The 13418-nt window shown below is 50.7% G+C and overlaps 1 protein-coding gene across 1 annotated transcript; it reads right to left on the reverse strand.

The window, feature by feature from the left end:
* Positions 1-8011: 8011 nt before the first annotated feature.
* On the reverse strand, positions 8012-13185 carry thbd (thrombomodulin). The gene has a single exon (XM_072505863.1). The coding sequence runs from the start codon at positions 13069-13071 to the stop codon at positions 11410-11412; it is 1662 nt and encodes a 553-aa protein (XP_072361964.1). The 5' UTR covers positions 13072-13185; the 3' UTR covers positions 8012-11409.
* Positions 13186-13418: the final 233 nt, after the last annotated feature.

The raw sequence follows: 13418 nt of genomic DNA on the forward strand, positions 1-13418 counted from the left end.
ACTGTAGTCCATGACCATCCTCTGCTTCTCCCCGGTCTTTACAACCACTACTTGAGCACTCCAGGGGCTGTTGCTTGCCTCAATGACACCTTCCATCAGTAACCGTTGGACCTCTGACCTAATAAAGATCCGGCCCTGGGCACTATACCGTCTGCACCTGGTGGCGACTGGTTTGCAATCCGGGGTGAGGTTCGCAAACAGGGAAGGCCGATCAACCTTGAGGGTCGCGAGGCTGCAGACAGTGAGGGGGGTTATAGGGCCGCCAAATTTGAAAGTTAGACTTTGGAGGTTGTACTGAAAGTCCAACCCTAGGAGTGTGGCCGCGCAGAGGTGGGGAAGGACATAGAGTCGGTAGTTTTTGAACTCGCTTCCCTGGAACATGAGGTTAGCTACACAATACCTCTTGATCTCTACTGAGTGAGATCCGGAGGTCAGGGAGATTTTTTGATTAACGGGGAGAGAACAGCGTCTTACCGTGTCGGGGTGTATGAAGCTCTCCGTGCTCCCAGAGTCCATTAGGCAGGCTGTTTCATGCCCATTGATAAGCACCGTTGTCGTAGCAGTCGAGAGTGTTCAGGGCCGAGACTGGTCCAGGGTCACCGAGGCTACTCGTGGCAGCAGTTGACTGTTCTCTTCGGGCGGTGTGTGACCAGCCAAACTGGGGTCCTTGGAGTCCATCCAAGATGGAGGCAGCCATTGGTCACATATGGCTGGGGGTGCACAAAATGGCGGCGCCCATCCATCACACGTGGCGTCCGCGGGACAAGATGGTGGCGCCCGGAGGCCACAAGTGGCCCTGGAGGAGGAAGATGACGGCGCCCGCTGGCCGCACGGGGACCATGGAGAGGGTTGTGGTGGCGGTCCGTATTCGCCTCCGGAGACCGCAGCGACCGCCCGGGCCTGGCATACCGCCACAAAGTGGCCCTTTTTGCCACATCCCTTGCAGATGGATGAACGGGCTGGACAGCGTTGTCGGGGGTGCTTGGCTTGCCCACAAAAATAGCAGCGGGGACCCCCGGGGTCGGCCACGGGGGGGTTCCACACTGCCCAGGGGGCTGCCACGCGGTCGGGGACGTAATCGACGGCGTTTTGGGAGGCCACATCCAGGGAGCTGGCAAGGGCCCGTGCCTCCTTGAGGCCTAGTGTCTCTTTCTCCTGCAATCGCTGGTGGCTTTGGGAGGACAGCATAACTGCAACGAAAGCGTCCCGGATCAAAAGTTCCGTGTGGTCGCTCACCGAAACTTGCGGGCAGCTGCAGTTTCTCCCCAACACCAGGAGCGCGCGGTAGAATTCTTCCAGTGATTCCCCAAGGATTTGTCGCCTCGTCGCGAGTAGATGTCGGGCATAGACCTGGTTTACAGGGCGAATATAATGTCCTTTCAGCAGCTCCATTGCTGCATCGAAATCGTCCGCGTCCTCGATGAGGGTGTAGATTTCTGGGCTCGCCCTCGAGTGCAGAACTTGTAGTTTCTGTTCTCCCGTGGGTGTGTTTTCGGCCATTCCGAGATATCCGTTGAAGCATGGCAGCCAGTGCTTGAAGGTTGCCGCTGAGTTTGCCGCATGAGGGCTGAGTTGCAGACTCTCCGGCTTGATTCGGAGCCCCATTCTTTAAAAACTAGCGTATTAAATTGATGCACGATCAATAACCCCAGAAGCAAGATTGGAGACAATTGATGGCTTTAATACGCTAGATGTTTCCCCCAGCAGCGCAGGTACAGAAGAAAGCTGCTGGGGCGGCACGGGCTCTTATACCCCGCCTTGCAGACGGAGCTAACATACAAGCTTAACCAATGGGAACAAGTACATTCTCCACCAATGGTATTCCGGCATTACCAGATACCGTAATCCTCCTAACACAGACTACCACACCCGCTCTGCGACGAACTCTGGTGCTCCACATAATTGACAATGTCTGACACCTGCCCACGGTGGCACTTTCCATCGTCCACCTCGGTGCTCCCTGCATGTGAACTGGTCACTCTATCACACAGTCCCATCAGATCCCTGGGTGGTGGTGGTGGGGACGGTCAGGGGAGCAGGATAGTCGGGGGGTGGGGAGCCTAGGCCACCACAGGGCCTACCGATTCCCCGCACCCCAACCTCAGCCCATACCCCCCTCCGCCCATTCCCCCACTCGCCCCCCTAGCCAGCCCACCCCTCACACCCACCAGATAGAGTACCGAGGCAGGTTGTAACGGTATTTAATGTGAACAGATATATACACAGTTATGTCCTAGCCCATATAATTAAACTGTGCCCTGTGCCCAACTTAACTAGTGTTTAACCTCCTGGCATTACCAGCCCTAATGCTACATCTAGGTGGTTCCCCAGATGATACATCAGGAGTGAAGATAGCTGTGATTCCCACCCTGTGACCTGGGTTGCCATTGGTGGGCGTCTTCTGTGGTGACAGAGCCTGAATGGGCCTGCAGCTCAGGTGTCCCAGGTGCCGTGCTGCCCGCTGGCCACTAGATGCGCCTGGAACCAGGAGGGGGAGGAGTCCGAGGTTCTGCGGTGTTCTGGCAGCTCCCGTGCGGAAGTCACCGGCATGGGACTATCACTTCCTCCTCCCTCGGGGTGTCCGATGGTCCCCGGGCTACTCGGAGCTATCTCCTTAGGCTCCCCTGCCACCTCCTGGAGGCCCGCTCTCATCTTGACCAGAGTCCGCACGCTCGCGGCCATGGAGGAAAGGGAGTGGACCATCTCTATCTGGGACTGCGTCACATCACGCTGTGACTGTGCCACCACAGTGACCACTGTGCTACCACAGTGACTGCGCCTTCTTCCTCTGCATCTGTGCCACGTCAGCCAGTGCCTGGGCAATGCCGCCGAATGCCGCCGATGTTTCCAGCCATGGCCTGCTGCGACTGGGCCATGCTCAGGAGTGCCACTGCAATTTCTCTGTGGCTCTGGCGCATGGTCGCCTGTGAGTCAGCAACCCTGTCTTGAGCCTCAGCCACCGCCTGTAAACAATGCCCCAAGCATTGGATATGTTGATCCATAGCCAAAACCGTCGCCCCCAATGCCTCCACCGCGGATGCCACCTGTGCGGTGTTGGCCTGGATACACGCATTGTCAGCACCACCTCCTGCTCCTGCAAACAGTTGGACTCCAACTGCACCAGTAGGTGCTGGAGGCTCGCCGACAACCCTTCATATAGTCCCTTGGCTCTGTGACTGCATCTTCCCGTACCAGCCTCCCCAAACAGGCGCCGGAATGTGGCGACTAGGGGCTTTTCACAGTAACTTAATTTGAAGCCTACTTGTAACAATAAGCGATTTTCATTTTTAATTTTTCATTTCATCTCCACGATTGATGGGACATCATCACATTTCTGATAGAAGAAAGCTAATTATCCACCCACCTACCACAGTATATTAATATTTTCTGTCATGGAAGGCTTTTGAAATCTGTTTTTCAATGTGGATAAAATCACAACAGCGATGGGAATCATCTATGAAAAATAGTATTGATATGCATCAAACATGAGTTAGATCCAACCTAGAATCTATAACTTAAGCAGACCTTTTGCAAACAATAAGGTGAAAATAGCAACAATATCAAATATATTATCAATTTCTACTAGCTCAAATTATGAATCAGTTGGTGCTTTGCACAACCATCAAATTATATAATTATGGTCAGACATCTATTTTGCATTGATTTTGCAATTCACATGTGAATTCATACAAATCGCATGAATGGAAGTAACATGATTTCCTCAATTTCATTTTGCAGTGTTTGTAGTACAACTGCAACAGTTTAAAATATTTTTTCCCCAAATTCTTGCCAATTTTCTTTCCACCACTTTCTCTTGTGAGGCAGTTAATTGATTCATTGCTAGGTGTATTTCCATGGCAACTGTTGACCTTGTAAAAATTGCAGTTGCAGAAGCATTGACAGTGAGCAGTGACAATTGTAAATGCTTGCTGCAGGGCTGGCCCATAATTGCTATAAGTGTGAAACTTAGTTATGTTTGAAACTTACTTTCCAAAGTTCCTTAATGCTGTGGAAGCAGAGTCTTTGAATATTTTTGAGGCACAGGTAAATACATTCTTGATAAACAAGGGGGCGAAAGGTTATTGAGGGGTCATAGTCAGATTAGCCACAATCTTATTGAATGGTGGAGCAGACCCAAGGAAGGTCGACTTCTGCTCTTAATTCCTATATTTGTGTAAGATTAAAATCTCACTGCTGTTTGAATGTCAATAAGAAAAACTCTTCCTTTCTTTGACAGCACCCTTACAAAATCTCTGTTTTCCCATTCCAGAGGTTGGCATGGGAGCTGACAGTACAACTGGGTTCCCAAACCTAGCATAATAGCCCACTTACAGAACTGGACAGATCTACCACTTGCAGTTATAGGATGCAGGTTGGTACTGTCGCTCACCAATTTTGAATTGGTCATGGCCATGACTCTTCGTCGTACTCAGTAAACTTGCATTAACTTTGTATCATGATTGTTGTTCCTCCAGTGTGGATGTCTTCACTATTAATGACATGGGAAACTGATTTTGGTGTCCACAGAAAGAATATAAGAGAATCAAAGCAACCAGATTTGCTTTTATAAAGCACCTATCAAATTTTTCACATGCAGTGAACTACATTGAAGTGATTCAAATGGTTTTGGGTCCCAGGACACTAAGCTACATCCAACAGTGACTGAAATTATTTCACTTCTTCAAAATAAGGAAAGAAAATACGTGAGTTGGAAGTAAGTTTTGCATCTATTTCCCCCCCACCCCACCCAGTTGTGCAGCCCACCCAGTTTAATATTGAAGCCTAAATGACTGCGGTTGCCTCCACCAGCTCACTCTGCACAGCCAGTTCCTATTTTCCAGTATTACTGCACGTCAGCATGTCTGGATTGCTCTGTGTGTGAGAGTACACATGTACAGTGTTCATACATGTGCACTCATTTGTTTAAATCACTAAAACGGAAAAAACCCTTCATGTTTCAACTGTACACTACGGGCTGTGGTTGGGGGCAGGAGAGTGCATGATGAGGGGTCGGTATTTCATAAGAATGTAAAGTCAACATCGAAGGGGAAAGAAGCAAATCATGGAAATTCCTCCCCACTGAATTTCATAGATTCATGGTTGCCAGCAATCATCTGGCACTATCAGAAATAGGTGCCAGAAATAAGAAATAGAAGCCGGTTATTCAGTCTTTTAAGGCTGCTCCCACCATTTGATATGATCATTGCTGACCTTTTAACTTCAACTCCATTTTCTGCTTAATTCCCATAAACCTTGATTCCATTAGAGTCAAAATATTTGTCAATCTTATCGTCGAAGAAGCTCAATGACTGAACATCAGGAACTCTCTGAGGTAGAGAATTCCAAAGATTCACAACCTTTTGAGTGAAGATATTTCTCCAGATCTCAATTCTAACTGACCCGTCATGCTAAAGCTAGGCCCTTAGTTCAAGGTTCCCAGCCAGCTAGAGGAAACAGCCTCTCAGCATCCACGGTCTAGCCCCCTCAAAATCCTAAATGTTTCAGTTAGGTCACCTCTCAGTCTTCTAAACATCACAGAGGAGAGGTTGTTATGGTAACCCTAGACAATAATTAGCATAACCAAGCTTGAGCCTATTTTCATATTATCTCCCCAAATGTGCAATTTCTAACACTGATGGAAGTAGACTGGTTTATATTCCTCCTCACTGAGGGCATTGAAGCCAACTGATCTATCCCATAATTCCTCTGCCTGAGACCAGCAAATTCCATTGTAAGAATATTAGAATATACTCCAGCATTATTGTCAACCATGAAACAGTGAGAGCATTCTTATTTCTGAGTCCCAAGTTTTGTGAGGTCAAGTCACACGCCATGAGACATGAAGGCATTAACAGGCTGATGCTATAATGCGACAGTGAGGGAATGCGGCACTGTTGAGAATGTTGTCTTCGAGATGTTAAACTGAGGCCTGAGCCAAACTTGAGGCACTTCTAACTTTATCCCCATGGATGGGCATCTTTCAGCATAAATGACTGTAAATGATCCACCAGTCTGGTGGCACCCTTTGAAGAAGACAGGGAAGTCTCCCGGTATCCTGTGCCAATATTAATCCCTAAATCACCATTGTTAAAAATACATTACAGTGAGTCCCCACTTCATGCTTACTCAGTTAACGCTGCTTTGCTTTGTCATTAATAAATTGGTAACAATAGATTTAACACTGCGAGTTTCACGTTGACATTGTTTGCCACAGACTTTCTGCTCCGTGGCCTGCATGTCTTCATGATCTTTTCTCCAGTGTTCCCACTCTCAGTGAAATCTCTCTTTCCCGCAGCTCCTGTTCCCACCCTCCATTCTTCCTTTTAAAGTCCCTGGTGGCCGTTACCACCATCGGGAACTTCTTCAGCTTTTTCTTTTCTTTTTTCATGTGGGTGGCACTGGGCCAGCATTTATTGCCCATCCCTAATTTCCCTTGAACTGAATGGCTTGCTTGGTCATTTCAGAGGGCATTGAAGAGTCAACCACATCGCTGTGGGTCTGGACTCACATGTAGGCCAGACCAGGAAGGATTTCATAGATTTCATAGAATATACAATGCAGAAGGTCCATCGAGTCTGTACCAGCTCTTGGAAAGAGCACCCTACCCCACACCTCCACCCTATCCCCATAACCCCAGTAACCCCACCCAACACTAAGGGCAATTTTGGTGACTAAGGGCAATTTAGCATGGCCAATCCACCTAACCTTCACATCTTTGGACTGTGGGAGGAAACCGGAGCACCCGGAGGAAACCCACGCACACACGGGGAGAACGTGCAGACTCCGCACAGACAGTGACCCAAGCCAGAATTCAAACCTGGGACCCTGGAGCTGTGAAGCAATTGTGCTAACCACTATGCTATCATGCTGCCCAAATGATAGAATTCCTTCTCTCAAGGGCATTAGCGAACCGGAAGGGTTTTTACATCATCAATGGTTTCATTCTTAGACTTTTAATTCCAGATTTTTACTGAATTCAAATGCCACCATGGTGACTGTTTCCACCCTGGAAACATCATTGGAGCTTCTCCTCCTGCCCACTTCCACAACCCTACCACTACCCACCCACTCCTCTTCCTGCTTTGAGGTCACACTAAATAAATTTATTTGTATTTCTTCAATATTTTCCCATTTATTTTATTTTAATAGTTATTTCATTTATGGATGTTGGCATTTAGGAATATACTGCATTTTAATTGATCACATTTTTGTTTCTGCTGGGAAGGGTCCTAAAGTACCGAACTGTATTGATTTATTTCAGCTAGGAATGTACAGTATCTCACACATGCAGTACAGTATTTAAACCTGTGCATTCTCTTTCCAGCCGACAAATGTACGAAGAGGCCTAACGTCTGCTTTTACATTGATTCCTATGATTCAATTAAATTTGTTTCACTTAAAGTTGTGATTGTTCAGGAACTGCGACTTCAAGTGAAGACTTACAGTATATGGTTATTATCTCATTGATGTTCGTGAGACTTTGCTGTGTATAAACTGGCTCTTGAGTATCCTATATGATAATAGTGACAACACATTTAAAATACTGCACTGACTGGAATGTGGAGCATCAGGAGATCAAAAAAGGCGCCAGGTCAGCATCACTGTTTCATTAACCTTGCTTCTAACTACAAAAGTTTTGCATCACATTTTTTTCCATTGGTTCCTCTTCAAGAATTTCTCCAAGAATCCCACTTTGGCATTCCGCTCTCTAAATCTACATGTTCTTTTCCAGGTTTTGATATTATCATTCTTATTTCTCGGGTTTTCTGTTGCACAAACTCACTGGATGCCACTCGCCTTGTCCATCATCAATGTAATATTTCAATTCATTTGACCCACATGTTGGGAAGCTTGGAAGAACTCCAAGTAATTTAAGATTTGGCACTTTGTCTGCAACTCTGGAAATAATGTCAACTCCAGATTTCACAACTGAAAAGTCAGAAGGGTGCTCTTTTCATAAATGATTTCAAACAGCTTTCTTCAACGACAAAAAAGTATGCATATCATTCAGTTCAAAAAGAGACATCTTTAGGTTTTATTTTACAAATTGATACAGAAGTGAAAAAGATTTTAAAATGATTATACAGATATTTTAAAAACTTAATAAATATAAATGTACATGTTCTCATCTTTCTAATCCCTTCAAGAATGCACAGGAACAGTCACTGGAAAACATCCAACTGTATTCTTCAATCTAATGTTATGTCTGAATTAGTGTCTGAGTGATTATCTAATGTGACTTCGAATGGATAAAATAATTGCCCATCATTTTGAAAACTAATCTTGAATTGACAAGTTTGGAAAGTATCTTGATTAAAACAGTGGTTCTCAGACTTTTTGGTTGAAAGATGCATTTTCAAATGGATGAGTAATCACAGACCCCCACCCCCATTTAAATTACGCTCATAAAGTGCTGCATTTAAAGAGTGTTCTCATATTCTTTGTTTAAGAGAACATGTTTTTATTGAAAAACATCAGTAAGATGGGGATGCCTGCTTCACACTGCCGAGCAGGCCACAGGGAAATCATTAGGGGACCGGGGGAGAGGAGAAGAAATGGGGATTCATACTGCAGTGACAGCAGTAGAGTGTGAAGAGCAGAGAAAACTGGAGTGCGGGGCAATCAGAAGCATGGAGACAGGAGGAGCACGAAGCGAGCAGGAACAAGAGAGAGAGAGAGAGAGCGCACTGGATTGTGGGGAGAGTTGCTGCATAGAGAGAGAAGTGGCAGCACAGAGAGTGGGAGCGTGGACAGCAGGAGCACAGAGAGCGAGAGAGGGGGGGACATAGAAAGCAGGAGCATGGACAGAGCAGGAACATGGAGAGAACAGTGTCTGGGGAGAGCAGGAACATGGAGAGAGAGAGCACAGTCAGAGAGAGTGGGAAAACAGAGAGCAGGAGCACAGTGAGAGAGCGGGAGCAGGAGCATGGAGAGAGCAAGTTCACACAGAGAGCAGGAGCATGGGCAAAGAGCAGGAGTACGGAGAGAGCAAGTTCACAGAGAGAGCAGGAGCATGGGCAAAGAGCAGGAGCACAGAGATAGCAAGTTCACAGAGAGAGCAGGAGCATGGGCAAAGAGCAGGAGCACGGAGAGAGCAAGTTCACAGAGAGAGCAGGAGCATGGGCAAAGAGCAGGAGCACGGAGAGAGCAAGTTCACAGAGAGAGCAGGAGCATGGGCAAAGAGCAGCAGCACGGAGAGAGCAAGTTCACAGAGAGCAGGAGCAAGGGGAGAGCAGGTTCATAGATCATAGAATTTACAGTGCAGAGGAGGCCATTCGGCCCATCGGGTCTGCACTGGCTCTTGGAAAGAGCATCCTACCCAAGGTCAACACCTCCACCCTATCCCCATAACCCAGTAACCCCACCCAACACTAAGGGCAATTTTGGACACTAAGGGCAATTTATCATGGCCAATCCACCTACCCTGCACATCTTTGGACTGTGGGAGGAAACCGGAGCACCTGGAGGAAATCCACGCAGACACGGGGAGGATGTGCAGACTCCGCACAGACAGTGACCCAAGCTGGAATCGAACATGGGATGCTGACGCTGTGAAGCAATTGTGCTATCCACAATGATACCGTGCTGCCCCTGGCTGATCTTTTGTGGACTCAGCTCCACTTTCCGGCCTGAACACCATAACCCTTAATCCCTTTATTCTTCAAATATGTTCATGGAGAGAGCAGGAGCATGGGCAAAGAGCAGGAGCAAAGGGCAAGCAGGTGTATGGAGAGAGCAAGAGCAAGGGCAAAGAGCAGGGGCACGGAGAGAGCAGGTTCATGGGCAAAGAGCAGGAACACGGAGAGAGCAAGTTCACAGAGAGAGCAGGAGCATGGAGAGAGCAAGTTCACAGAGAGAGCAGGAGCATGGGCAAAGAGCAGGGGCACGGAGAGAGCAGGTTCACAGAGAGAGCAGGAGCATGGGCAAAGAGCAGGGGCACGGAGAGAGCAGGTTCATGGAGAGAGCAGGAGCATGGGCAAAGAGCAGGGGCACGGAGAGAGCAGGAGCATGGGCAAAGAGCAGGGGCACAGAGAGAGCAGGAGTATGGAGAGAGCAGGAGCATGGACAAAGAGCAGGGGCACGGAGAGAGCAGGAGCATGGGCAAAGAGCAGGGGCACAGAGAGAGCAGGTGTATGGAGAGAGCAGGAGCATGGGCAAAGAGCAGGGGCACGGAGAGAGCAGGTTCATGGAGAGAGCAGGAGCATGGGCAAAGAGCAGGGGCACAGAGAGAGCAGGAGTATGGAGAGAGCAGGAGCATGGGCAAAGAGCAGGGGCACGGAGAGAGCAGGTTCATGGAGAGGGCAGGAGCATGGGCAAAGAGCAGGGGCACGGAGAGAGCAGGAGTATGGAGAGAGCAGGAGCATGGGCAAAGAGCAGGAGCAAGGGGAGAGCAGGTCTATGGAGAATGCATTAGTGGAGGAGACAGAGAGGAGGAGCACCGGGATGGGTTGGGGGGGGGGGTGGGGGTGGGGAGGGTGCTCGTGTTGGGAGGATACGAGCAGCCTGCACACAGCACTCACTCACTCACTCTTCACAAAGCTGACCTGGGCACTGTCACCACCCCCCCCCCCCCCCCACCCCCCACCACCTCACGCCTCTTCACACACAACAGTCCACACATCCCAGTTTGAGAACCAGACGTTTAAACAAAGTTCCCAGGTCCACATTTTCAAATTGCCTCTAGTATTCACTCACTCCCGTTATTCGTTTGTAACTCTTTATGATTTTTAATACACCTCCTCAAAAAACTCTTTGTCAATATCGCCTGACTTGCTTTCACTTCACCTGCTTATCTTGATCTTCAGACTAGCTGGGCAATTACTGGTGAGAAAATGTTCCCTTTCTGAAGCCTCAGTCTGGCGTTTCCAGCGCATTCCGAAGCTGGCTCGCATCCAGCTACACTTCAGATGTCACTGCCGCTTCCAAGTCTGCATTTCTACAGAGTTCAGCGGCTCCTCCCGAGGTCTGGGCTCAGTTTGTCCAGGCTGCCCTTTAGCTGCTTGGCCAGGGCGCCCCATTAGCAGTCAGCTGGGAGGAGATAGTGGATATCCAAACGCAGTTCGGTCAGCGGGCTGGTGTCCCACAAACTGGTCAAGCCCAAAGGCAGTGGCTGAAGCTGGCTGCAGCAGGAATCCTGTTCATGGGGCGACTCCTGCGCCTAATTGGCAATGTTCCTGTAACGGGTTGGCCTTTGGGTTAAAATAGCCCCCAGAGGAATGTACTGGGAGCCCGTTCGGGGTCAGAGGTGGGGAATTCAGGAATGTTCACAGGGCGCGGCAGCTCCATGTATCTTGCTAGTAAAATCGAATTATTTGGGTTTTTTCCCTCTAATATCTTCGTATAACGGTCTGTTCCCCCCCCCCCCCCCCCCAAAGTCGTTGTGTGTGTGCCTCGCCCACAGGAGTGCCCTCAGGTCAGCACGTGGGGTTTCTCGGCGGATTGGCATTGCCCGGGGCTGACCTGGCTCAGGTTGACATCCTGCTCCAGGTTGGCAGATTTGTAAGCAGTCTCCGAGGTGTTCCACCGACCCCGCTTGGCGAGCAGGTGGTGCGCCAGGCCGGCGAAAACCAGCGTTAGGACGGCGACGGCGAAGATGCTGCCCAGGACCACCCCCAGGGAGAGGCCAGCCCTGGCAGGGTGCCCGGTGCCCGGGGTGGGCTCCGGGACCAGCTCCTCGCTGCCCGAACCCTCGCTCTCGCAGGTGGTGCCGTCCTCCTGCAGTTCAAAGCCCTCTTTGCAGTTACACTTGAAGCTCCCGTGGGTGTTGACGCATTCCTGGTCACATTCGCCAGACTGGCACTCGTCTATATCATAGCATTGCCCCTGGTCCTCGTCCAGGATGTAACCCACGGGGCAGTCACAGCCATGCCCTATACACTTGGCATCGCAGGGATCAGTGTTGCAATAGAACACACATTTGGTGGGATCGTTAGGGTCCAAATCATAACCGCCATGGCATTTGCATACAAAACTCCCAGCCGTGTTGGCACACCTCTGGTCACATAATTCGTCCAGGCATTCGTTAATATCCTCGCACTTGTTGTCCCGGGTCAGCTGGTAGCCTGCCCGGCAGTGGCAGCTGAAGTTGCCCGGCCTGTTGATGCACTCCTGCTCGCATGGCTGCTCCAAACACTCGTCCACGTCCACGCAGCCCTTGCCCTCGGCGTCCAGCCGGTAGCCGTCCCGGCACAGGCAGTAAGGCGAGCCGTCCTGGACGATGCAGCGATGCTTGCAGCCCGCCCCCTGGCACGGGTCGATGAGCTGGCAGGTGTGCCCGTCCGGGCTCAACTGGTATCCGGGCCGGCAGCCGCACCGCGGACCGCCCGCGGGGGGGTCCTCACAGGTGTGCTGGCAGCCGCCGTTCTCCAGCTGGCAGAGCCAGGGGGCAGGGTGGCCCAGGGGCTTCCATGCCCAGGTGTCGTTGGAGCACTGGAAGCGCAGCCCCCAGGGCTCGGCCAGCGCCACGGTCCCCGGGGGCAGCTCGGAGAGTTGGCTGCTATTAACCCCGAAGGGTGTGGTGTAGGTGGCCGTGCCATTGTCCAGGCGGAGCACGCTGCAGCTGCCCGCGTACCGGTACTCGCACAGCACCCCGTCCGCCTTCTCGTTGCAGGCTCGGTCCGTCCAATCCCTGCCGATTGACACGGTCACGCAGCGGGGCCCGCATTTTCCGGAGCCCGCCGTCCAGTTGGCGTAGTCGCCGTTCAGGTCGCCGTCCAACCAGCGGTAGCCCCGCAGGAGGCTGTCATTGCCGGGGCAGGACCTCTGATGGAGCTGGAGGCCGATCCAGAAGTTTTGCCCCCCGGCGGTGAGGGTCTGGGCCCCGCTGGGGGGCAGCAGCATGGAGAGGGCCTCTTTGGCCACAGTGGAGGTGATGGTCATCGCGTCGCCCTCGCTGTTCTTGCACACATTCCGGGCCATGTTAAACTTCCTGCGCTGCTTCTGCAGACTGTAACACACGGTGGACACACACACGGTGGGTGCCGGCTCCTCCGGCCGGATCTTACTCTCCGAGGGTCCCGGGAAGAGCAGGGGGCTCACACACAGGCACAGGAACAGCACCCCTCCTCTCATCCTCTCTCTCTGTGTATCTCTGACAAAGTCCAGCAACAGTCTCAAAGCAACTTCTTCCCAGACTGTCCCGTCCCAACTGGCTGCACTTTGCTCAGATTTAAATGGATTGGGAGGCGGAAGGAAGTCAGGTCTGTGATGTAAGTGATTTGAGTGGGGTCTGTCCCGGTGCCAAGTTCTCCCCGCCCCACACCCTCAGCGTCTCCCAAAAGTTTCAAGTGTGTTTCTCAAACCCCAAAATCACCGGAGCGGGACTGTGAACGTTTGTTTGATCTCCCCGAATCCCCCCCTCTCTCTCTCGGTGTCCAAATAGCAGCCCCCTACCCCGCTCTCAGTCTCTTTTCACTTTG

The sequence above is a fragment of the Scyliorhinus torazame genome, chromosome 1 (assembly GCF_047496885.1).
Source record: "Scyliorhinus torazame isolate Kashiwa2021f chromosome 1, sScyTor2.1, whole genome shotgun sequence".
Classification (NCBI taxonomy): domain Eukaryota; kingdom Metazoa; phylum Chordata; class Chondrichthyes; order Carcharhiniformes; family Scyliorhinidae; genus Scyliorhinus; species Scyliorhinus torazame.